This window comes from Protopterus annectens, chromosome 8.part0, assembly GCF_019279795.1.
Source record: "Protopterus annectens isolate FY-2018-M chromosome 8.part0, PAN1.0, whole genome shotgun sequence".
Taxonomy (NCBI): domain Eukaryota; kingdom Metazoa; phylum Chordata; order Ceratodontiformes; family Protopteridae; genus Protopterus; species Protopterus annectens.
Window position 1 is genome coordinate 448,746,065 of NC_056741.1, and position 27,315 is coordinate 448,773,379.

Below are 27,315 nucleotides of genomic sequence, written 5' to 3' on the forward strand. Positions count from 1 at the left end.
GGGTGCGCATGCCTTTTAGCATGATTGCTGAATTTTAAGCAACGTACAGAACTGCAGAAACTGCCACTTGTCTTCTGACACTAAACCAAGTACTGAGTAAAATTTTACTTTTCTGATTTCTTAAATTTAAATGGAAAGTTTTTTACTTTTGAAGTATATTGAGACTAGTTAACTTGGAAGACTCGGATTAATCAAGGCTGTAAATGAGCAGATTTGCTGTATACAGGACTGTTTTGTAAACTTCTGAGCTCCCCAGACTTTTGGAGGCAAGCCTTGCCTTCTAGCTTAGTGGGAGTGGTGAGCACTAGGGTCTTTCAACTTTCTGGCTTAATCGCCTGTTTTTGCACACTGTGCAGCGGCACTCAGCTAAAACTATTACTGGTGCCAGAAAGTCTGCTCTTCAATTTTGCCCCTAAAATGTGCTTGTTTTTTACTTGCACTTGTGCTACTGTTCTATGCAGTAACAGCACCAGTACTGGTTAGTTATGACCATCCCTCCTGGTATGATTGTAGGGCAATTTCCTGTGCTTTCTCCTGCTAACCTGGTGCACTTGGGCATTCTGAGACCATGTGGCAGCTGTCTAATGTAGATCCTTAAATAAAAAGATGTCTAAGGCTGAAAGTAAAAACCCCTTATTGCTCAAAGCTGTTACAGAATAAAAACAGCCATCTATCTCCTGATTGCGTGTAGAAGCAGTGCATGCTCCAAGACTGGACTAGCTGGTCAAGGAGGGTCAATACTTGCAACTCACTACATAGAACACAGCTCTCCAAAGCACCAGCCATCACAACCCATACAACCATACACTCACTTTTGTGGAGGCTGTCAAATTTGCCCAGAGACCCCCAAGACAAATGCACTCAACCAACACAACTCACCACCACAGCACACCAACCCCAGAACGCAACTCACCACCGCCAGTGTGCCCTTCAACCCAAGCCCTTAAGGCAAAACACTTTGCTCAGTGTACTAATCCTAAGAGAGACTGTTGAAGCACACTGATGTCCCACTCACTAAGTTGAACAAGGTGACAAGTCTGTCAGGTGCCTGGGTCTGCCACATGCATTCAGGTCACTTCACAACAAGTACAAATGATTTGTCCATGTAGGTGTGAATGACCCGAGATGTACCTCCCTGGACTACATGAAAGAGATGATGGAACTAAAGGATTGTGGCCCAGGCAGGTATAACACTAGCCCTGAACAGTGTTCTACCATCACTCAGAATACCACAGTACGAACAATGTTTGGCTGTTTCTGGTGTCATTCTAAGGGGATCCAGTATGCTTGGGATGACATGATCGACAGACCTCTATGCTTTGCCAGAGATGCCCTGCATCTGTCACCCCTGGGATTCCAGGTACTGGCTAAGGCTCTTGCCACCCCTTAGTGCCTTTTTTAGGCAGTGTTCCAAAGACCAAACTTCCACCATAACAGCTACAAACAAATGCAATCTGAGAGTTATGCTGCTGAAATTTAAATCTCAAAATGAACACTCTTGAAGCTCTCCTCAAAATGAATGTCTGAATCAGTGCTGTAACTGAGACCTGGTTTAGAGAGGTAGAAAACACCCATGTGCTCCCAGGCTGCAACTCATTCCATACCTTTGGCCCCAGAATATGGCTGGAAGCTCCAAAGGTGGTGTCTGCGTATTCTTAAAGGATATGCACACCTCTAGACTGGTAGCCCAGCATAATACTTACTGCTAACACTGGGTAAGATGGTGGTAAGTCATAGCCTGCTACAGAACCCCAAGCATGTCCCTAGAGTCCAACTTCCTAAGCACCCTAGGATCTAGCAACGTCCAACACAATACTCGTACTGGGTGACTTAAACTACCCTTCCATCAACTGGGAAAACTGCAGGCCCTATGCTTTCTGGAATTTGTTCCAATGCCCTGGACCAAGTCCTTCTGATCCCCACTAGAGGAAGCAACATCCTCCTACCTGGTTATCACCAACATGGGAGACCATTGCTTCACACCTATAGTCAATTCCTCCCTGGTTAAATCTGACAAACTGATCAAGGAAATCACTCACCTACACCCCCTGCTAAGGTGATAACCCTGAAATTTTAAAGTTGTCTTTGGGCTCCTAAAAACAGAGGTGGCTTTGCACCCATGCCAATGGAAAACTGCTGAATGCCTGCAGAATCCTACACCAATGCACTGTACAAGCATGTACACAAATGCATGGCTCTTGCCATACCAATCTGGTGGTCCCCAGCAATCAGTAAACTCTACAACAGAAGGAAGAAATTGTTGCAGAAAACAGTCTCAGGACTGGAAAAACCTCCCTCATCAGTCTCTACAAAAAGCTGAGATCCCTTATCAAATCCTCTAAAGCCAGCTGTGAAGGCAGAATAGCAGCTGACCACAAAGCCTTCTATAGCTATATTAAAAACCTCTGACCATATCCTGATTTGCTCTGAGTTATTGCACTGGCACCACCTGTACTGAGCCAACAGTTATATAGCCAACATAACTGTATGACAGATTCACTGCCAACTTGGTAATCACAGTAACAGAAGGCCTGGTACCCACCATTTCTGCAGCACAGGTAAAAGCTGCATTGTCGAGCCAAGTACAGTCTATGGGACCTGATATCCCTGGCTGTCCTAATTGATGTCAAAACAAACTGGCATGACATCTGTGCCCTGTTCATCACAGCCGTTCCTCAGGCTATGTCCCTGATGAATAGTGCACTGCTGCAGTCATTCCTGCTCCATAAAGGGGAGCAGCTACAGACGCTGGGAACTCTCCCCATTAGCCTGACTATTGTAGCTTGGAGTGCATCATGGACCTGCTTAGATATAGGCAGTCTCCAAACTCTTGACCCTGCACAGTTTGGCTTTGTCAAGGGGAGATCCTGCCAGCTGCACCTGGTTGACTACATTGAGGCAGTCACCAAGGCTGTGGATAGGGGGTTAAGGCAGGGCATACAGCCTACCTTGACTTGGCAAAGCCTTTTGATACCATTTCCCACTCTGGTATCATTGCTCACCAAACTAGGCATCAATCCTTGCATCACTGGCTGTGTTGCAAATTGGATGACTGGACCCACAGAGTGAAAGTTGCGGATTCAAAGTCACTGTTCATTAGTAGAGTCCCACAGGGCTCAAACCTGGGGCCTCTTCTGTTTTGGCATCTACTTTGGAAGTCCAGGCCAGCACGGACTGGCTGACACAGCTAGGAGTAAACTCCCCAAGTGGTGCAGGCATCCTACAAAAAGGTCTGAGATCAATGACTGGTGTCTACACCCACCTCATCTTTTACCACCTCATTGCCATTGTGGTCAGTGTCCTACATGGAACATCTTATAACAGTTTCGCATCCAGGAAGAAGAGAGGTAATCGTCCCTCAGAGTAATTGTTGAGTAACTTCCCATTTTGGCATGTACCTGACCAGACAGGTGGAGTACCTCCGGATTCTAGGCCTTAAAATGCATGTTATACATTGACAGACTCTAACTTCAGCTGCTCTCTCACGTCTACTTAGAGGTAATCACTACTTGATTTACAAAGCCATGTCTGACCCAGTCCTACTTGTAATGCTACATCTAAGAAATCCCAGTCCCCCTGCACCACAATCTCCAGAGATCACAATTTAATTACCACAATTAACATGCTGAAGGGACAGGTTAATCTTCCAAAGATTGCCCATACTCTGGAATAAGCTTCCCATTCATATCAAGCAGAGGACTTCACTGGCCCTCTTCAAGAGACATCTTGAATGGATGGGTAAAAAGTTCACTCCAGGGATCATTCCAGTTGCCCTACTGGGTATGGCTTCTGCAAACAGGTGGCACTGTGCCTGGGCAATTTTTGGGCCTAGGCTTGTAAAGGCTGCAGGGCCATTAGCCTAGTACACACTTGTGAGAAAGGCAGTGATTATCAAAGGAGATTACTATCTACTTGGGTCCCCAGATCCCATTACATTTTCTGTATTTGGGGGACTACAGTGTATGTGATAGTTTGCGGGTACTTTGATTTTTCCAAAGGGGATGCCTGCACTTTTTGGTGTTTAGCTTGAGGCCATGATTTTGACACCAGGTATCCTCAGTGAGACCATGTATCAGCTGAAGAGTCTGTTATGGCCCCCTGTTTGCAGTAGTCTGCGAACTTTGTCAGCCATAGTCGTCCTGTGCTTGCCTGTATCTAAGTATATACCAAACAGGAGGGGTCCTAGGACTTTGAGCCCTGGGTGACACCACTTCTAACTGGTTTAGTCAGACCTAGTGCCTGAAACTCACTGTGTGGGTTCTATCTGAGCCAATTGGCAACCCATCTCGTGAATAGGGGTTTATATTCAGGCTGGTGAGCTTGTCTAATACCGGAATGGTGTTGAAAGCCTTTGCAAGGTCTAGGTAGGCTATAGGGACTGACTTTCCCTAGTCTAAAGCCTTGGTAACTGTCTCAAAGACCTCCACCAGGTTTAGGAGGCATGATCTGCCCTTAAAACCAAACTGGGTAGGGTCCAGTGTTTGAACCACCCAATGTCTCTACTAATTCCATTATTTTATCCATAGCCTTGCAGACCAAGCTAGTCAGGCTTGTAGGGCAATAGTTCCCAGGGTCCATTGTGGCTCCACCTTTGGAGCGGTATAACTGTTGCTGTGCGCCACTCTATGGGTATATAGCCTGTAGAGGCAGAGTTTAAACGGTGTATTTAGGCGAGGGGTTTGTTCATTTTGGAGCTCATGTAAGACTAGCCTGGGACACTGTCTGGTCCCATTGAAGCTGTAGCTGGGGCACTACATTCTTCTGGTATGGTTAACAACCCTTTAGGGGATGAGGGGGGTGAAGTTTGCACTAAAACCAGTCTGCCAGAATGTTGGCAATATCTAGTTCAGTGTATTGTGCTGTTCTGCACTAACTCGGATATAAGTTTCTACTTAGGATCTTGACATAGCTAAAGAACACTTTGTGGTTCTTTGTGGAGTCCTTGGCAATTTTTCTGTCTAGGCTAGCCTTGGATGATTTTGAGGGATCGTAGTTTCTTGCTGATCAGGGATCTCTTTGGGATTTTACTTAACTATTTCCTCCTATTGTATAGCTTGTTTATGGCAGGGGTCCACTAGACTGGTTTCCTTTTCTTGGAGTCTTGGGTTTGCTTGGGATAGCACAATCATGCATTCTTGCAGGTGCACATAGAATGCCTTTGTAAGGATTCAGCAGCTTGGACAGCGTTTCCCTTTAGCATGGGGGCTGTGAACCTTTCCAGCTTAGTCTTTTAATGTGAAGTTGGCGTGTTTGAAAAGTTTTTTCACTGTTTCCTTGATTGGGGTGGGGGCGGAATGTGGATATCCATAGTGTAGTCTATGGTCTGATCTAACCAGCGAGGGTTTAACCTTTGATGTAGAACACCAGTCGCCCATGTTGATGACAAGGTCCAATGTTACCTCTGGTGTGGGTGACCAGTTGATCCAGGGTGTTGAGTTTATAAATTCTAGGAAGCATTGGGCAAGGGAGTTGGTACTTGAGTAGTTCTCCCAGTTACTGTTTGGGTAATTGGAAAATATGAAGGTCCTACTAAACTCCCTAATATTGGGTGATGTCTGTGTCCAGAAACACGGAATGGGGGTCCTGGTGGGTGATCTGTAGCAAGCTGCAATTTGAATTGCAGTTTTGTTGCACATGGATCTGAGGCATTGTGCTGTGCCACTAACCTGGAGGTGTGGGTGTCCTTTAATATGGGTACACCCCCACCTTTTGTTTCAGTCCGGGTTCTGTGGCCAAAAGGTAGGCTGAGTTATAACCTGGTAGTGCTGGGGTGCTCTCTGGAGCCTTAAACAAGGTTTCTGTTACTGCACAGATATCAATGTTCTCCATACTGAGGAGTGCTTAAGTTTTGAGGTAGAGTAGTATTACCCTCAGTTTTTGGTTACTTGTGCTATATGGTGGGTTTGTCTTTTTCTCTAAAAAGGCACTGGGTGTTGCAAAAGCCTTTACCAGTATTCAAAAGCATAAGGGTGACTGGTGCAAGCCATCTCAAAGTAATTGCTTATTGAGCATGTCATCCCAGGTGGACAGGTACTGGATCCCTTTTGACACCAGAAACTTGGCCAGTTATTGAAATTTCTTTATACTGTGGCATCATTCTTGGGATAGGATGCTACTGTCGTACAGGCCTGGGCTACATGATCTGAGCTCTTCCATGTCTCCATGTAGTCCAGCGAGGTACATCTCTGGTTATTCACAGCAACATGGACGTGACTGTAATTGCATCTTTCGCATATGTTGGTGTTTAGTGGTAGGAGGGTTGTCTGTGTACATGAGGCAGATGCAATCGGGCAGTTGCCTCAAAATGCCTAGATTTACCAGGTGGACTCGAGTACACTTGAAACTACCGTTTGGACATGCCTGAATAGGTAAAGTAAGCTTTTTACTGATTAGCTGGTAGACTAAGCCTTGTACTTCTGGACAATAGAGGGTCTAGTGCTAGGGTTAATTAGTGCTTGCTATAGGGGTTTTGAGCAAGTGCTAGGCTGTGATGAATTGTTTGAGTGCTTAAGTTGAAAGTTTGTCTAGTTCAAGGGAAAATTTGAAGAGCAAACTTTGTGGAGCCAGGAATAGTTTAACCCTAGCTATCCGGCACTCCCCAGTGCAAAACCACACATGTAGCTTTTATAGCAGGGAAATGAAAGCTAAATTAGCCCAAAATGGCTAATTAACTTCTGGGCTGCAGCAAACGAGGGGTACAAATTTCAGAAAACGGGTCAAATAAACAGGCACAGTATGCCTTTAACCAGAAATTCCCAGCTCGGATGGGCAGTATCTATCCTCTCCTCTCAAGAGGGCAGACTACAAACAATGTAAAATAAATGCGCTTTGAAGGCTCCGTTATTCTATCAGAAATTCCCAACTTGGGATGTAAGCTACCTGTCCTGCCATAACAATGCAGTCCACAAACCTTAATATAAAACAGCTGGTTTGAAGCCCAAGTGCTTAAACCAAAAGGCTTGGAATAAGTTGCATTTTAATCAGGCTACTACCAAGCAGTAATAAATGCAGCAGAATAAACCCAATTGAGTACTTTTAAGAGGCAAAAGCAAAATAAGGAAGTAGGAAGAAATGCGCAGTAAAACCAGGTAAAGTGCAAATTGTTTTATATAACAATAGAAAACTAATTTGAACAAATTACCCAATTAACTGGTAAAATCTCAGAACTGAGCCCTTTTCCAGCAGTCTTCAGACAAGTTTGGGGCCTAAGTGGGTATGCCTACTCAAATGTTCTCAGGCAGGATGAGCGAATGAGACTAGAATAGGATGGAGCTGAACAGATGGGAATGGTAGGAGGGTCTGAAATCAAAATATGATCTCACTGCTCAGTTGAGTGAGCAAATGAGATGGGCCCAGGGCCCAGGAGGAGTGTTCAAAACAATTTACAGGAGGGGTGGTAATTTCCAAAGCCACCAAGATGAATACCACAAGAACAGGTAGGGTGTGGAAAACTATCTGCAGATAGGGAGAGAACGGAGCTCAGTTTTCATTAAGTTAGGGTAAATGCAGTACTATTAACACTATTCAGTGAACTATAAATATAAAAGTTTCATCTAATCTGCACTGGACAAGCTCAAATATTAATGCAGTAGTTTGCCATTGTGTAAGCTTTAAGATGAAATCTTAACCTTGTACGTAGCTTGGTTTTGGAATTGATAGTAATATGAACAAGCAGTGTTTCTGATCTAGAGGCGTCTGTAGGAGTTGATTGCAGATGCACCTGGAGGCATCACTCTGCTGTAATGAGTTATGAGTTAAAGTACTTTTCTAGATCAACTAATTTTGGGACACTTCCATTACACTTTGGGAGGTTCGAAGCACCTGTGGAGGAAGTGTCCCAAATGAGATCAGAGGATGACAGTGGTGTTTAAAGTATAGATGTTGTGCTTGCAGCCAATATAGATGTGCTTGCAGCCAATTCCTATGACCAAAGAGTAACTGTTCAGCAATGCTTCTGTGGGTGTACGGGAACAGTTCCTGGGACAGCTGCATTTGTGCAGCATCTGTTGCACTGGGGAGAGCTGCTTTCTGGCACTAAACATGAGCTCTAGGCTTTGTAGAAAACTGCCAACTTCTGATTTCAGTATTGTCCCACACAAGGACCTGTCAAAACCAAGCTAGATTAGCTAATACAGTAAACAACGTGTAATCAGTGCATGAGCAATATAAAGCAATCTTTGGTGCTGGCCTATTTTATATTCTGGGTACTTGTGCACTTAGCCCATGTCTGATTCTGTGTAAATGGACTCCATTTTGCTTGCTAGTCCTTAATCCATAATGATATTCTGTTCGCTTGTGGTGACTTGACTCCTATTTAAAATGAGTAGTTTGTGGAACTGAAATGACTGCGACTCAACAGTTGAAATGTTTGTGCAATTTTTGTAACTGGCATTGCCCTTTTGAACATTGGCATTTCTGGTAGCAGTAGACTTGTGGCTGTAGTGTCAAGGTTTAGTTAAATTATGAAATGTAATCCTCAGGGTTTTGATAACCAAAAGCTTTTTGGCTTTGCTTTCTGGATCACCTTTTGTGGTTAAGGTGAGGTCACAGCTGTTTTAACCTGGCAAACCAAACCAATCTAATCACAAATTTTGTATCCCTGTCATTACATAAGTTTTTTAAATGTCTCCCCCTTTTTTTTTTTTTTCTTGACATGCAGGGTCATTATGCAGTAATGAATAACCCATCCAGGCAGCCTCTGTCCCTGAATGTTGCCTACAGGTAAGCATTTTTCCAACTTGTTGAACAAACAAATGTTTGAAAGTCTGGGTAGGTGTACTTGCTGCACAGCAACAGGACCAACATTTGATGTGAAGTGTGTAACTTGTACATGCACTTTGCTTTCTTGTGTCTCTGAAGGTTTGTGGAAGATTCATATTTTTGCAGTCTAAATTACTGAAGACTCTCAGTGCACACCTTTTAAAGGAATGCTTAGCTTGTGTACATCAAGACATAGTGAATAAACTTGTGACCTACCTTGATCATTTTGATCCATTTAACACCATCTTTACTCATGGGGAAACCATAGGTATTTTGCATTTGACCTCTCACTTTATATTTTCATCTTGTTCTTTTGGACTAGCTGTTCCACTGAACCTGTACCCTGGCTGCTTCATAGTACCATTTTTTCCCCCGGGGAAAGAGACCAAGGCTCCACCTTAAGGTTTGGTATGAACAAGACGGTGTGAAATCTTCCTTTCTGTAAGGATTGGAGTTTCTCCGGGATTAAGCCTTTATCCGCTGCATATGTCCAAAGCATACATGTAATGAAGTGGTCTTACTGTGTACAATGGTGATCTGTTCAACAGTGATTATGCTACTGTGTGCACTTTGGCACACCTTCATCCACTTTAAACAGATGCAATCGGGCAAAAATGTATTCCCCACCCCAAAAGTTGGGGCACCCGGTGGAACTCCAGACGAGTGCCAGCTGAGCTGGTTAACATGCCCCCTAGCTAGTCGAAGTAGACAGTTGCTTGTAAAATCTGCAGCTAGTTTTAATGTCGAGGGCTTCCCTTTAATCTTGTTCAAGAAGTCACATGGGCAGGTGTGAGTCTCTACTTGCTGACCTGGGTACAGAGTTCTGCAGAATTGTGCAGGGGGGTTGTATTTACTTTCTCTGCCGCTCTGCTTTTACTTGGCTAGCTCCATACAAGGGACCATTTGGCCTGGGGGGTCCTGGTCTGACCACTCCTTTGTTTTTGCTGTTACCCGCCAGATTTACCCCTTCCCCCATCTTTACCACCCTAAAGTTCCTTGCACTGTTTTTGCTTGCTGCTGGTTAACCACATCTAGTTGGAGCAAAAAATGTAGGTGGTCCAGCTGGTCAGACTATACTTGGATGGCATGAGTGTTCTTTCTAGCAACTGAAAATTGCCTTTAGGAAGGTATTTCAAATTTTCTGCAGTGACAGTTTACTTGCCATCCAGTAGAAGCTTCATTGGATTGTAATCTAACCTTTTGAGCTGAAGTAGCTTCAGCTGTGGTTTTACTGACACTAGTCTAGGGGATGATTGGGTACAGCTAGTTGGTACTGCTTTTCCATAGTCTTGGGAATGTTTTCCCTGATTAAATTATTGCATTTACCAGCATGTGCTGGCCAGCCAGTGGTTTGGACCCTTGGTCCTGCGAAATGTCATTCTGTAGAGGAATGAAGTCTTGTTTTAATGGCAATGTTTTAATGTGGGCCTTCGAATTACACAGCTCTGCTACAGCCCAAGGGCTGATGTATGGACAGACTCTGAGCTGAACATCCTTCCTTCTTGGCTGATATCCCCTTCCCTCCAATTTTCAGTTAATGGGTATAAAGGGAAATTGCCTGCACAGTCTTCATTTCTTTCTTTTGTGTTGCTGAATGTACAGTGTGCCAAAACAGAACTTGAGTTGAGACGCTTATCAAAAGGATGCCAATCCTGAGATGGATGTCAGCCTCCTGGTGGAGTATCCTCAATAGGTCGCCACATCTTTGGCTCTCAGCAGGTCCCACTGGAATGAAGGAACTTGGATACCTCCTATGAGTACATGTTCTACTTTAAAGCCAAATGTCTACAAAGGTTATTTTCTAGAAACTGTTCATACCGGTCTTGGGTCTTTCTGTTGGCTCTTCCTCCCTTATGGCAAAGAAAGCAGGATAAACCAGTCAAAAAGACAGGTGCAGATCTGTTGCCCTTCCCCATTGGAATCTGAAGTGTCTTCATTGAGGCATGGTGGAGGACCAGAGCATGTCTTTATGGCCTAGTGTTGTGCACAAGTTCTTTGCATGATCTAGGGTGGGCAGAGTTGGCATAGATGCAACTACCCCACTCAGCTCTTCAGTCCTTGTCACTTAAGGTAGCAGTCCAGCTCAAGGCCTGCTTAAAGCCTTGCAGATACTATTGTCTGACCATTTGCCTACAGCCCCCTTATTCCCCTGTGAACATTTAAAAATGGACCCTTCTGCAGATTAATTGTTCCTCCAAAAGCTGTTGTACTAGTCTGAAGAGATTCCCCCAATTTACCCCACCCTGCCAAAACAAGTTTGAGATGCTCATTTCTTCAGGAATTTCCCTTTTAAAAATAGGGTAAGGAAGCTTCTAAAATGTGCATGTCACAGTTTAGTAAAGATTTACAACTTGGATGACATGTCAGGCTTGTGTAAAAATTCTTATTTGGCCTTTTAAATGTCAAGCAGACCTTTAGCTCCAAACTTTTGTTATAAAATTGCCACCCATGTAGCCAGATGGTTTATCCACAGCAATGTTAACTACATTTTACATCTGGGGCTGTTGCTTCTGGTTCTAATTTTACATGCCTGTTTATGGCTTTAGCCTGTATTAAAGTGCCCAAGCCCAGTTTAATGCTTTTCTGTGGAAAATTACTCTGCTGCTGAAGCTTGAGCCCCACCCTCACCCCATAACAGATGAAAGGGTGAAATGAATAAAGGCTAGAATGTCTACTCTGATCAGGTGGGAGGAATTTCTGCCTTTCCAAATCTGGCCTCTACAGGAAGTGTAAAAAAAAAAAAAAAAACCCCAGGCTTCAAGAAGGGGAAATTCATGAAAAGATGGCATCTCTGCAGATCTCCCTTGCCAAGGAGTCGCCAGTAAGGCCATTTTGAGTACCGGGTCTCATCCCCAGCTCAATTAGCAAGGGACCCTGTCGATTTTTAGTGCTTGGAAAGACCCGAGTGTCTTATCTTTTCTCATTCCATTATTTCAGGTCTGCACCTGGGCAATTGATTCTATTCCTGCCTCTTCTAGGTCTGCAGAAAGGAGACTTGCTTGAACCTGTCAATGCTTTACACCTTCCTGAAGGCCTCTAAATTCAAGATGCTTACCCTGTGGAGTCCTGCCTGTGTCAACCAGAGGTGACATGCTCAAGGCTCATAACTGCTCCCAGCTAAAAATGGAGTCTTGCCTCCTTGCCCCTGGTGCTATTCACTGTGCTGATGGTCCTTTGAAATATTTGGCACCAGCCATCGCCTTCTGCAAGTTGAAGGGTAGCCGCACTTGACCCTTTACCCCTGTATTCTTGTTTCGAGAAGGTCTGTAGAAGAGGTGCTGACATCAGAATCTCCTACACAATTCTCAAAGATAGTTTTTCCACAAGTAAAGTATTCCTTGGTGAATGAGGTCAAAAATCAGGTACTCCGAACGTGTCTGTTTATAACTTGCAATAAATTGTTATTCACACATCCCCTACCTGTTCAGCAATATCTTTCCCTTTGCTTACATTTAAAAAATACACTTGTGTAAACAGCCTTCCAGATTAACTTTGAACAATCATTAGCATAAATAATCCCTTAGTGCTTTTTGATTTGTAGTTGAGCCTTGTACATGATGTGAGAACTCTCAACTAAGAAACTGATTTTAGTAATTGCTTACCTGCACTTTGCATAATCTTAAGTGGGCAGCACCTGTACATGTACTCACATACGCCATGATTCAGTCTGGCAGTTGGGGCAGAAGGTTAAGGCTCAGTTAATGAGCTACTCTTGCATACATAAGGGTCTAGGTTTTGGTTTCTTTTGCTTCATTGGCTTACTATGCAGCTCTGGACTCGCTTGGACAGACGGTGCTTTCAGGTTATTCGTGAAAATCGACACTAGCGAGCTGTGTTTTGGAAGGGATATTACGTTTTAACCAAACCATCTAGATGTACAAGGATAAAGTTATTCAACAGTATCCCCATCCTGTTGAGTAACTTCAGTCTGTATATTGTAAGCTGCCTATTTCCCCAAGCTCTGAGTAGAAATACTTGTCAGGTGCACACATGCTCATTGTGATGGACAAGGGTATAAGCTGTGTTTTCTAGTATCTGTATTTGTCACTAGGGTTGCTCAGTCTCGCACTGGAGATGACAAACTTGCTGGTTTGTCTAGGAGTGGAACTACCATTTATCAAAATGCTTTTTACCGCTAGCTAATGTTGGACACGCACAAAGGCTCCTACACCTAGTAAATGATTACATCTTAGAACTACCCACTCAATGCCCAAATCCTGGTTCTAAGATAGCCCAGAGTTCTGACCACAAGTCTAACATTCCTTAAAGCCACTACCCACACAGTGGTAAATGCTTATGAATTTGTGGATTTTAAGCATGCAAACTTATTCTGTGAGCTATTCAAGTTTTACTTGCAGTATCTCTATTCCCATTAAACTTTTGTGGATTTTAAGCATGCAAACTTATTCTGTGAGCTATTCAAGTTTTACTTGCAGTATCTCTTCCCATTAAACTTTTGCTACTTTTTGTGGAAGTAGTTGAGATGAGTATGTAGTGTAGCATCCATTAGAAACAAATGCACTGTTTTAAACTTCCTTTTGTATCACCAAGAATTTACATGAAAAACGTAAGTTCAGTAAGGAATTTATTGACCCGTAAGACTGAACATGAACCTGAACCACAGTTTGCATCAGAAGCCCGAACTATCAATTAGTCCCGAACTCCAATTAGTTATACTAGGGGAAACTCAGATAATGGGTTGCAGCTTTCAAAATTGATCCAGAATGGCTTTACATTCTGACCTTGGACATGACCTGCACAGACTTGTTCACTGACTTTCTAGAGTAAAATTAAAGATGTCCTTCCATTATACTGTTGCAGTATTAATTACATGGGGATTCCCTACTTGGGGCAGCCCACTCTGGTATACCAAAGGCTTATGTTGCTTTAAGGTACACTGTATGTCACACGTGTGGTTTGTGTAGGGTATAAATGACATCTTAACGTATCCTCAGCTTTTTTGCTGCCAGTCTAAATGCAATCTTTTGAAAGCTTATGTTCTGTTGCTGGTTCAGTGAGTCATTGCAGGTAAGTACCCCATTGGGGTTTCATTTTACTTTGTTGCTTGTGGGGTTTCATGTCATCCAAGAAGGATGAATGCCCGTGTTGGACAGATTTCCCCCACCTAAGGACTGCCACAAAGCGTCTGCCTTGACACCTCGCACAAGTCTTGTTCCAACTATTAAGGCTTTTGTCAAACTTGTGTAGTAGACTTCTTTAGCATTGCATCTTGAGAATCTCTGGTTTAGGGGGCAGCCATTGGGGAAGGCCAAGATGCCAGTCCAGAATCTTCAGGTGTTAAGCCTCCAGATGTCTCTCCCAAGGTGAGTGAATACCCGGAGGTTCATCTGGCACAGTCTGATTACTTTCCTTGACTGGGTTTGAGGCTAGTGTGGATCTGGCATGGCAGTAAGCATGCCTGATGGGAGGCTTTGCAGATGGACATTTAGGGGACCCGTGGTGGATGCCGTGGGGCCTAGGGGTACCTCAACCTTTCTCCTGGCGTGAAGGATCCATAGAGTGGCAGGCTTTCACTGTTTAGTGATTTGGCATTGATCTAAGGCTATTGTTCCTGCTCCCATTGGTTCTCTACTCTCCTTAAAACACCCAGTGAACAGGATTTCTGAGTACTTCAGATGAATTCTAGCTTACTCTTGGATATCTTCTTTGGACTATGGGTTTGAGGAAGAGTAAACCATCAGTCCTGCTCCTCCCTTGGGGGGGGGGGGTGCATTTTCCAGGATGATGGGAGTTCCTTAAATGGGATATTGCTTTGGTTTCTGAGATTCCATCTGCAGCAACTTGCAGTACCTTGTTATGAATTTCCTAGACCTTTTGTTCCTCTGTTCCCTGCCCCTAAAACCTCACTGATTTATAGGGTGCTTGAGGACTTTTTGTAGAAGTGTCCTGCTGCTGACCCCTCTGTAGCCTCTGAAACCCTCTCAATTGTTGCTTTTGCCCAAATTACTGCCTTGTGCTAAATGACAACCATAGGCTAGGTAAGAATTTACACATTTGCTTTTAGGGCGATTAGGCCCATATGTCCATGTATGTGTTGGCTGTCCTATCCCAGGCTTTGTCAGGTTATCTAATCTTACAGACTGAGGGTAAAACTTCTTATCTTTCCCTGATGGACTTCCTGTCAAGTGGCTCATTCCATCAAGTGTAGTTGTGCAGCAGATGAGACCTGATATTACAGTTAAGCTGAGGCACCTGTTTAACACTAGTTTGGTGAAGCTGCTGCAAGTCCCTTTCAGGATAAGAGGTTTTGCAGGAACTCTCGTTTTTCCTGTCCCAAGTTTCAGAGAAGCTACCCAAATAAGCCAGCCTTTGTTTGTAGGCAAACTACCACCCTATTGGGGGGGGGGGTGGCAAGCTGGCTGTTCTGTTAAGGCTTTTCAGCTTCAGTGCCACAGAAGTCTTTCCAAATAATGTTTTGACAGTCTTATTCTTTTAGCCACTTGTTTCTCTGCTTCTCTCCTGTTTTGGCTTCAGACTACTCTGGATTCTTGGGTTCTATATTTGCCAGGGTATTTCATGGTGTGGAAATCCCTTCACCTTTATAGGTTTTCAACCCCCTCTAACAACCCCCCCCCCCCCAGAAGGGAGGTTACTTGGAGATTTAATTAGACCTTGCTAATCTAAACCTTTTTCTGAAGGTACCAAAGTTTTTAATATCCCTTCAGACTTTGTTCACACTCTTGCTTCCTCAGGCTTGTGCGGTGCCTCTGGATCTCAAGGATTCTTCCTTCAGCTTTTCCTGGTTAGGGGTTGCCACAGCAGATCACCTGTCTGCTGTTTGTGTCGAGTTGCCAGCCTGGTGCCCACCCTTCCACAGAAGGGGCACGCATTCACACCTAGGGCCAATTTAGTGTCCAATCCACCTACAGCATGTCTTTGGGATGTGGGAGGAAATCGGAGCACCCGGAGGAAACCAACGTGACCACAGGGAGGACATGCAGATTCCACACAGGCACCCCAGCTGAGAATCTAACCGGAGAACCTCTTGCTGTGAGGCGACACTAACCGCTGCACCACCGTGGCCTGTATTATGAGCCATCCCCTTTTAGAAGTTTCTCTGCTTTGCTCTTTGGCCTTTCTACTGCCCCAAGGGTGTTCACCAAATGACTTGCTCCTGTGATTGCTTTTTTGCAGGCTTCAGGGATCCAACCATTTCCCTACTTGGATGACCTGTTTTGAGCATCCTCTCCAGAGATCCTGTTGGAAAATGTCATCTCTTCAGAACCTGGGTTTACAGTAAAGTTTTCAAGTCTTGACTCCTTTTCAAGACCATGGTTTTCTGGGTTGTAGGATTCAGATGGTGCCTATGCTGGTATTCCTGCCAAGGCCTTGAGCCTCCATATTTCACTTTTTTCCTCTGGCTTTCATTATAGCCAGGGAGTTTTGAGAACCTGGGTTTCATGGCATCTGCCATCCTTGTGCTCCCTCTTGCCAAACCTCATGAAGTTTCAGCGGTTCCAGAAATTCAGCATGCTAATCGCCTAGAATTTGTAGTTCCTCTTCTACAGTGGTGTGGTATGTAAACAAATGGGGCAAGATCTGATGTTTGCCGGTTGGCTCTCCTGGTATGTGATCTTGCTTGAGTGCCTCTTCAGGCAGTATGTATTCCCTCAGGTCAAAACATTGTGCAGACTCACTAAGCAGGTCCTTAACTCAATCTCATGAATGGATGCTTCACAGGGATGTCTGGACATTGTCCACTAGTGGGGATGCTCCTCATATCTTTGTCCCCCCCCCCCCCCTGAACAAACTTCTAATCTGTGCTAGTCTCTGGTCCTCTGGTGTGGAAGGTGGACTGCTTTCCCTCCCCTGGTTGAGAAGTGTTAAATCTGATCGGTTTCTCTTCATCCTAGGTGCTTAGGATTGGCTGTCCAAATAAGCTATTTTCTTTGGATCTCAAGCTATTTTAGTTTCTTTCATGGTAAGAGCCTTGTTCTGTTAAGCTGCCTCCTACTAGAGATGTGGTTTGTGGTACTCTTCCCCCCCCCCCCAGGTTTCAATACTATTGAGGCAGTTACCCAACATGTTTTCCAACCACTACAAGTTGGATGGAGACTCCATAGCTACAGCTGGTTTGCAACAGATGTCCTTCCCTTTGTTGCAGTATTCTCCCTGGTCCCTTTACTTTCTAGATGTACTTTACCTTGTTTTTCCTTGGACTGAGCTTTCAGTTCTGAGGCTGTATTCGGATGTCACATTTGTCCTACACTAAAGCATAATGTGGTGTATGGTGTACCCTAAAGCAACGCAAGACTTGGTGTACTGGCTGGACTTTGGGCTGCCCTGGGCAGGGAATCGCTAATGTAATACTGGAGCAGCAAAGGGAAGAACTGTGATAAGAATTTCCACACGCTTATTTTTCTTCACCCCCCCCCCCCCAAACACTACAGAGCTGTGTACCAAAACCCCTTTCTGTGCCTTAAGATTTTACTAGGATGTGGAGTTAGTAGCACCAGACATACTGTTGAACCCCAGCTGCACTTCATTAATTTGAATGGAGCTGCAGGGTATGTTTTGGAACTGCACAAATGGGGAGGGGGGGGGGCTTTCTACAGATCCTAGGGAATTGCTAGACCATTGTAACTACGCAGTTTTGTAAGACCATGGAATGCAACAATTTGATAAATTTTATAGCACTGGACCCATAGTAACTGTTGGGGCAGGGTGCGTCCAACTTTCCTCTTTTGAAGGTTAGAGGCAGACTGATCGCTTGGTCTGCACATCTTGTTTAGATCTGGTCAAAGCTTTCCACACACTATGCCCGTTTTGGCATAGAACATGAGTTTCAAGATCTTGTGTGGAAAGATGGGCTCCAGACTCTGAAGGATGAAAGTTGCACAGTTAAGGTGGCAGATACTACAGAAAATGGCCAGTACAGTACCAGAGAGTACTGGAACTCTTTGGTGTGTACTTATATGCTTCCATACCTCAGACCTGACTATTTTTAACCAAATTTGCCAATGGCTGTTGGGTGCCCATTGCCTCTTCATCCAAAAGTGTGCTCTAGCAAGAGCTGGTTCTTGCAACCAGTGTAAAGTGGCTGCAATTATAAATGCAGAAAAGTGCAGCATTGTCTCTGGGGAAAACTCCAGTCATATGCTACTGGCAGATATATCCACTATGGCAGTAGTTGGGATCTCTGCACTTGGTTTGCAAGCTCCCTTGCATTTGATAACAATGTTGCAACTTAATTTCCAAAGTGGTCTTGAATAGCCATTGTGTACAGTGCTCCTTTAGAATGTATTTAGGCATAATATGCAGCTAGAAAGGCTCCTAAGGTTTCTGGCAGATGGACCTTAAGTTCACATGACTAACACCCAAACAATGGATTTGAACCTCCAATATGCAAAATAAGCCTGTTTGAGGGGTGCATTACAAACGCCTAGCAGTCATGCTGTCTCTAGAACAAATTATCCCTGCATGTTAAGCAGCACGAGACCAAAGTGCATCTAAACCCTGATTTCTACTTCCTTTTGGAAGTGGGTGTTTCATCCTGACTGCATAGACTTCTTCAAAACTTGCTTTCCTTGTAGATGCAGGGATGCTATAAAGTTCTCCACTTTTCAGTGTGGAAACTGACTACTGACTAGCATGATTTTTAGAGGCTTTGGTTGTATCCAGTTTTTTTCTCCCAAGAAAGTCAATTGTAAGACTTCAGTCTTGTTTTTCTGTGCCAGGTTCTGGATGGCTGTTCTGTCCTTTCTGTGACTTTTTAGATTCTTGGGATGAAGTTGACACACTGGCCAGTCTCTTCTGGATGTCTCAAGTGACTCCTTGATTTTTGTCGTGCCACAATCATTAAGCTGATTGCCAGTTATGGCGACTATGGTACCCTAACTCATGTTAGGGGGGGTAGTGTCCTCCAAAATCTGGACTTGGACTTTACCAGGTAAGTGGAAGCCAGGTCAGTCTCTAAATTTCTGTGAGCATATAGTTGGAGAGATCACAGGTACAGACCTTGAGGATACCACCCTGGACTAGAACCTGCCTAATAAACCTTTCTCTGTACAGAGCTATTTCCTTAAGGTACTTGCTCTCCTGAATGACTACAGTACTGTATGTGGAAGTGCTAATTGAAGATAGAATGTTACTGGTTACACTTGCAAGTATCACATGGGAGTTTCACTGGAATTGGAGCTGAGGCCTTTAGTAGTAATTGCTGTCAGGCTTGATTTAGCTGCACCACATTAGTCTTTTGAGGCCTATGGTTTCATTGTACTACCAACAGTGACAAGTGGATCTTTTGCCCTAGAATGGGGTTAGCATTCTCTGGGGCAAATTCTTAAGTTACTTTGTCAGTCTTGGAATGGAGTGCAGTTTGTCTGCATTGTTGGAGTTGGTTTAGTTGCTACACAAACATGGCAATGGCCTAGTGTAGCAACAAGCAGGGAGGATCTTTATCTTGCCCCAGTGTTGCAGCATTGCAAATGGGGAAACTGGGCTGTCATTTTCTTATAGCAGATCACTTTCTGATTAGGCTGCTTTAATGTACCTGCTCAGAAGTATGATTGAACTCCATTGTGGGAGTAAGGGGAAGAAATTGCTGCCTGTCCAGTGATGCCTTCATTAACTTAAGACGGTGGGGTTTGAAATGGTGGTTAAGGTTGTAAACTGAACTAAACCACCAAATTTAGTGTGATTTCTGCCCAATAGTAACTTTTAAATTTAAGAAAAAGCTCAAAGCAATAAAACATTAAAATACACTTCATAGTTGTGACCTATATGCCCAGTGAGTCACTTAGGTTTTTAAAGGTGCACACAACCATATATGTACATCAAATGCAATTCTAAAAATAAACCTTAGTAATTCATATAATCTGAATAAAATACTTTAATTTAGTTCAGTTTATAAAATTGGTAATAGCTGTCATTTCATTAAATGCAGCAGCACCACCTGGCCTTAATCTCCCACCACAACTCTGTTCAAGTGTTCCATGGACCACCCTTTAGATTATGTTCGACATTTTCTGACAGTGTTTGAAAATAACTGCAACATTGTTAGTTACCATATCAGAGGCTTTCTTTTCCATCAAAGCGAGATGAAATTAAAGTGGTTAATGTAAGAACTGAATTTAAATGTATATTAAGATTTCTTTAATTTGCAGATACATAGCTTATATAATCATTTCACCCAGTTGTGCAAACATTTGAGCAATTGTGAAATTTTCATTGTATGGTGGAACTTCAGGCATCGACTTAACAGTGCAGTTTGATTTCTGTGAGACCAGAAAAAGGGGGTGGACTGAATTATGAATTCATTATGTACAGTTAATATTTGCATATAGTAAATTGTCCCAGAACAAATTTATGCATCTTACAAAACAGATGTATTATACAATGTTAATTCAAGGGCAGATTAGCCCTGGAGATTTTCCTAAATGCATGAAATTAGATTTATACTATTTGGGTACCTAAAATACCAGTAAGACCATATAGTTGGGGGTACCTCAAGTTTTAGAATGAGGTATTTAATTACCATCTTAAAAGGAGTTGAGCATATGTAACACCTTTGTAAAGATTCATGGGATTTTATAAATGCAGTCTAATGAGCTTTGTTTGTGAACTCCATTTACAGCCATCCCACAAGATGGTGTTGAGTTGGTTCTCAAGTTTTTAACAAAACATGGAATTATCACGCAAAGGTAGTGTTCTGGTAATGGGAAGTAGTGCTTTATAACAGTTGTGTTTTGAAGGCCAGTACTTCAAGTGTTGTGGGATTGGCCTGTGGACCCCTTCAGTCAGCTTGGTTGATGGAATAGGAAAATGTACATTAACACAAAGTAGTTTTTGTCAGTGTTTGTATGCTACCCAGATGACATTCTTATGTGAGCTGATACATATCTTGGAATTTGTGTATATAAATCAGGTTACTGCATTTCTAAAGTTCACTTACACTGTGGATGAACGTTCAATACCTTGTCTGAAAATGCTGATAGAGTACACTGACCACCTTAATTTACACTGACCACCTTAATTTCACAAATTTATGGAAAGTCTACATACTGTGCTTTTTTTGCACTATACTAGCTGCCACCCCTTACACCAAAAACCTGCGGTTGTAGAACAGTGAGGGCAGCTAGGATGGCTACATTTGACTATTTCAAAAGTACACAACAGTAAACTTAGCTAGCACCCATGGAGATTGGTAGATGCCAGATAACTGTAGTTATGCTTGATGGTTACTAGTAAAAATAGGCACGACTGTTATTCTTGGTTTGGGTAGAGGGAATTGAATTGAAACACAAGGTGTTGAGGTAATGAATGAGCTTGGTGAAAACTTGGTGTAATCTTAAAGGAACTGCATCCACAGTTTGTTTCCTCATGGTTTGGGGTTTGCACCACTCTGGGACTATTTACAGATTTTTAAATTTTTATACAAAAGGAGTCTGACCACATGGCATCTTGAAGTAGTCTCCTTGTAGGTATCCCACAATGCAGTGCTTGTCTGAAAAAAATTACATGCAGGCCTCTTTCTTCCTAAAGCTGCTGTCACTGCATAGCTTTTTACATGCATACTGTCTCTTCTGTCAGTTGAAGGTAACATTTCATGCCATTCAGTAACTACTTAACACAGTAAATCCCACAGAACACACTTTACTTTTTTAGTATGGCTAAATTGCAGTTTTGTGAAGCCTGAATTGAACTACTTTTGACTCCTTTCCCATCTCCATTCACACTGGCTGTCAAAGTGCTAAAGATAATTTTTTGAAAGTGAAACCACAGTAAGGTACGGTAGTGGAGAGTAAAATATTTTAAATGCTGTATTTGTTCATAGCAGGAACAGTAATTCGGGAGAGAGGACAAAAGTTGAGCATTTAATAGAATACCATTGTTTTCTAAATATTTAGACTGTCAAACTCTCTTATCAGGCGCTGTCTTCAGATTCTTGCTGCGGGACTTTTCCTTCCGGGTTCAGTTGGAATCACAGATCCTTGTGAAAGTGGAAATTTCAGAGTGCACACAGTCATGACACTAGAACAGCAGGTAAATTTTAATTTTTACTTTAGTGCTCAAGTATTCAGTGAATTGTAATTGCTGTTTGGCCTAAACAATTGCTAGTTTGATGGGGCCTTATTGTAGCATTGGCAACAGATTTATAATGTGACCAGATGCTGACCTTGGCAGTGTAGGCATATTGTATCAGTTAGTACAGTTCTAAGCTGTTTTAAAATTAGTTTTTCATTACTGTAGAAGTTTGCCCTCTGCTATGGTAGCTATGCTTTTCAGTCTCTAAATATTCTTGCATTATAGTTGGGTGAGATTAAATCTGAGCAAGCAATAAAATGAGTACATCAAATGAAATTATTCTGAGTTGGGATATTGGAACTAAATTGCCTAGACCCTAGGCCTTGCTAAGTTTAATGCTGTTGCAGCCAAGTAAAGTACCAGAAAATGGAACTTGAAAGCTTAATCAACATAAATGAATTATTGAATGTTGTAAAGAAAGTTTGGATCTGTAAAAAACTGGTAGGAACAACTTCATAGTTAAGTCTGTAGGAATGAGGTATTCTCACTGTATCATGTGAAATTATAGTAAAGGTGCTGTTTTGGGGGGGGTGCATAAGTGTTGCTTTGGCCTGAAGATTCATACCAGACATCAGTTATCCAGATAGTGCAGGCCTACTGAAGCCTCAAACTCTTACTTGTAACTTTTACTTGTATGTGTAAGAAATAAACCCAGAAGATCTTGTAGAGCACTGTTGCAATTTTGTTGGGATATCTTGCAAAGGATAGCCTAACGTCCAGGCAGCATACCAAAACTTCTGCTGTCTTCTGAGTTCTGCCAATTTGGGTAGCTCCACATGCCCTTAAATTCAGCTGATGCAGTGTCTGTCTTCTGCACAAGGTACATGTGATGTACATATGCCTAATCCTTGGCATTTAGACTGATTTAAAGAACTGTCTACTTTGGTCTTTTGCTTTTCAGAGCTGGTTTGCGTACAAAGTCTTATTGCCCCATTGGAGGGTTGTGGGTTTTGCCCCTCTCCTTTTTCATGTCATAAGACTAAAACGTGCACGTCTACAACTAGTTTGGCTTTACTGGCCTGATCTGTCCATTAACAGATGTAAACTCATGGGCATTCAGAACTGCCATATAGATGAATCACCTGATGTCCTTGAGAGATCATTTGCATATATCCTGTATCCTCTCAAGAGGTTTTAAGGAATCACTCCAAACTCTAGCTTGGCTAGGACATGTAATTTTTAAGAGTTTGGTTTGGCTGTCCTGTTTACTCTTACCTAATCCACACCAAAGAATCCTGTGTAGACCTATATCACACCATTTGAGTTGAACTAGATCCACAAAAGCAATATTTATTAAGCTAAAAAATGATGTTTGTTAATCCACAGTAGTTTCAGATAAACCCACTTGTCACACCACATGGTCTGCAACCCAAAAATTGGGTGTGGCAGTTAACACTTCTAAAAGGAACCCTTCCCTCAAGCACAAAAGCCAAGTTTGTAACAACAAAATATCAAGTTTAATAAAAATGTCTGTATGCATATAAACGCATACAAGTGAAAGATTAATTGAATGCAACACACTGCTGTTCAAAAATACAGAAGTAATGCATTTAAAATACCAATAAAATACTAAACCATGTACTGTTTTTCAAACAAGCAACCATTTTACTGTTGCACTAAAATTTGATTTTAAATACCAAAAACGGTACCACTATAGCCCCACACTTACTAACAGTACACAGTTTATCTATTCAAACTTTTCAGATTTAAAATGCTTTTCAGATTTAAAATGCACATGATGGAACCAATCTCAACTGCCATAGCAATTCATTTCTTTCTGAACGGAGTCTTGTCCCCCTCTCCCATCACCAAAAATAGTTCAGTAACACTGGCTAGAAAGTTATGACCTTGATGCTCCATACGGTCTCTTGCTAGGGCATTTTCGATCTTATTTCGACCTATGCTGTAAATATGCGCGTACACATGCTCCTGCAGTTTCCTGTTGGGTCTTCCCAATGTGAAATGCTGGGCAGCGTGTGCATGTTGCCATATAAACTTGTTTACTCTGGCAGTCAAATTTGCCTCTGTACGAATGAGAGCAGATGTAATGAATGGGTTGGACCAAGGCATGAATACAGGTGGGCTGGTTACTGTGAACACAGTTTCTTAATGATACTATAATACAGTAGGAAACTTACTTAAAAATCAGCCAAACCAACAGAGGTTTATTGGAGCTCCTGACTTTGGTAGATAGTTTGTTTGACCAGGGGTCAAGCAAAAACCCACAGGAGCAACCGGCTGAGGCAAGAACTGATTGCCAACAAGACTGCATTTATTCTACCAAAAACTAGTCCAATTGAGATTTTCAATTAGAAAATTGCCTATTTTCCAGAATGTTTATGGCTTAAAATTCCCAAAGGCCTTTCCTTATGGCAATTTCCGACTGGCCTTTCGCAGTGACTTAACTTTTGACAGATATGGTTTGGAACTTTAAGAGCTGATGTGTGCACATTATCAAGAAGCTGTTAACATTTTAACTGATGAAACTAATATGCTGGATAGTGACATTTAAAAATGGCAGATTTCCAGATGTATCACTTGGAATACAAGCATACCTTCAGCAGCATTGACCAATATTTGAGTAAAATCAACTCTACTAAAATCAAAAAAACTAAACACGACAGTGTACCAACGTGGGAAAGCTTACCCTAAACCACAGACATTACTATAAGCCAAGTAATTGCCCTGTGATCGGGTTGAAAAGGAAGTGGCCAATAGTGACGTTTTGGAGAATTTTAAGTGAACCATCAAATGGTGATAGGGCTTCACTTCCGTATTCACTACGAAGTAAACTAATAGCTGATACTAAACAGCGCCACTAGCCACAACCAGTTAATACAACAAATTTTCAGATCAGAGCCTCTAATTATTCAGCACCCCCCTCGGACCTGGTTGAACTTCTAGCTAAGAGGTACACGTTTGTACCTTCTGCACGAGCTGATGCTAAAACAATTGTTAAACTCAATTTATGCATTTTAATGGATCTTAAACTCAATTTATGCATTTTAATGAGTCAGCAACACCAAAGTCAGCTTTATATTCCCAGTACTTTAACCCCCCCCCCCACCTGTCATTAGTATTTGATCAAATGTGTGAATTGGACTTGTGTAATGTTATGGGGAGATGTAACAATGGGGGGTAATAGATGGGTGTAAAATGTACATCTGGAAGAAAAACAAATGCAGCTTCAGACCCCCGTAAGAATTATGCAACCGGATAAAGGGGGTGGCTTAGCAGTGATGAACAATTGTGATTATATAGATAGTATCCGTTACAATGTTAATCATTCTAAGTGTCAATGAATGAATTAAATACCACTTACAGTAGGATTAGGTCATTAATGACATGTTCATGTTCATCAAGAACTAACGCTGAAGTTTTCAATTTCATGATTATACCAGCCCCTAGGATTCTGGAATCCCTAAGGTTCATAAACATTTCCACAGCCCACCAATGTGACCCTTAGTGGACACTAGGGGCAGCATTACCTATGCATGTGCTAAAGTTGTAGACAAAATTCTAAAATGTGCAACAAGAACCCCAAATATCCAAGGATTCATCGTCCTTCCTTAACAGTATTAACCAAATTCCTTAACAGTATTAACCAAATTCCTTAACAGTATTAACCAAATTCCTTAACAGTATTAACCAAATTCCTTAACAGTATTAACCAAATTCCTTAACAGTATTAACCAAATTCCTTAACAGTATTAACCAAATTCCTTTCAGTGTAGATTTGAATTTAACCAATGTCAAGGATTTGTATTGATCTATCCCACATGAGGTGGGTATAGAGTGGGTGGTCTCCATGATGAGCAAAAAAGCACCAAATGAAATTTAACTGGTGAGTGAGCTCCTTGACATAATTCTTTCATATAGTTTTGTGACATTCAACAACAAATTTTTACAAAAAGTAGGTGTAGCCATGCAGGGCTAGCCTGGCGAACGTAGTAATGGCATACTGGAAAAGGGAATGTGTTGGTAACTTGTCGGCAGGATCAAATGCAATACTGTACACTACCTGGATGACATCTTCATGGTGTTAAAGGGTGATGCTTTAGTTGCCCAGGAACTTAAACTCCACAACTGACTTCTTAAAGTTTGCATCGGTATTTGCAGAAAACAGGATAGGGTACCTGGATGTGGACTTAATCAAAGATGTTCACAATAAGTGCTACATAGCCAAGATCTTAAGGAAAAACGTATTCAAACTCATTCTTGCAGTTCAGCTGTCACCCCTTCCCACAGAAAAAATCTGAAGGGCCAGCTGGTTAGAGCTGCAAGAATGGCTTCCAAGAATGAGGATTTTATTGATTAATGTAATTTTCTGAAGGGTATGTTCTTGAGGAGGGGGTACCAGTCTAACCTAGTTCAAGATTTAATAAAAGTACAGATGAAAAGGGATAGGGGTGTTTACCCCCAAATTTTTGGACATGAACCAGACAAGAGCAGAGTATTTGTAGCTTCATTTTTACATACAGCCTGGATGCAGAGAACATCGTATCTCATCTGCAAAAATTGGGATTTTTTAGCTACCTAAAGGAGAAACTTCCTGAGACACCGAAAATTGTCTAGATGAGGCAGTAATCTCATCTTTGAGTCGAACCAAGATTCCAACTACAAGGTGTGGTATGTTTGAATGTAATGTGTAGGTATTGCAAATATATGGCAGTTGGGACTGTCCTTTTTAATGAGATTAGAAATATAAAATTGGAGGCAATTTTGACTGCAAGAGTAAACAAGTTTATATGGCAGTGTGCACATGCTGCCTGGCATTTTACATCGAGAAGGCACAGGAAACTGTACGAGCATATTTACAGCATAGGTAAAAATAAGATCTCAAATGCCCTAGCAAGACAGTATGGAGCATCCAGGTCATGACTTTCTGGTCAGTTATTGACCAATTTTTTAATGATGGGGAAGGGGGGGCACCAGACTTCACAGTTGAGATTAGATTCTTGCCATTAACCCAGAATTGATGCAATTGGTGCCATGTACATTGTAAAACTGAAAAGTTTGAATAAGCAGTGGGTACTATTCTGTTAACTGTACTACTGGGTACTATTCTGTTAACTGTACTACTGCGGTGGTGGTGCTGCGGTAGCGTTGTCGCCTCACAGTTAGACGTTGGCCGTTCGATTCTCAGTTAAAGCGTCTACTGTGTTACGACATGCGTGAATGGCGTTCCCGTTGAAGGTTGTGCGTTAGGCCCGGCAAGCCAGCATGTAAAACTCTACTGCCAATCATTAGCGGACCGGAGTTCCGCTGTGGCGACCCCTAACCGGGAAAAGCCGAAAGACACACACACTATTCTGTTAACTGTGGGGCTGTTATAGTGGTACTGTCTTTGGTATTAAAGGCATTTAATCACACAATTTGTTTTTTAGACTTGGTTAAAATGGGTGTATTTGTAAACGCTTGTTTCAATTTTGATAACATGATTGCTTGTTTGAAAAACAAGTGTTTAAATGTTCTGTATTTTTGAACTGCAGTGTTGCATTCAGTGAA

At 42.4% G+C, this 27,315-nt stretch overlaps 1 protein-coding gene across 1 annotated transcript in view; it reads left to right on the plus strand.

Moving 5' to 3' along the window:
* ILF2 (interleukin enhancer binding factor 2) overlaps positions 1 to 27,315 on the plus strand; it is a 140,267-nt gene that overhangs the window by 37,704 nt on the left and 75,248 nt on the right. The window contains exons 11-12 of the mRNA XM_044079968.1: positions 8,660 to 8,721; positions 21,651 to 21,765. Coding sequence (XP_043935903.1) covers positions 8,660 to 8,721; positions 21,651 to 21,765 — 177 coding nt within the window. The remainder of the gene's footprint in view (positions 1 to 8,659; positions 8,722 to 21,650; positions 21,766 to 27,315) is intronic.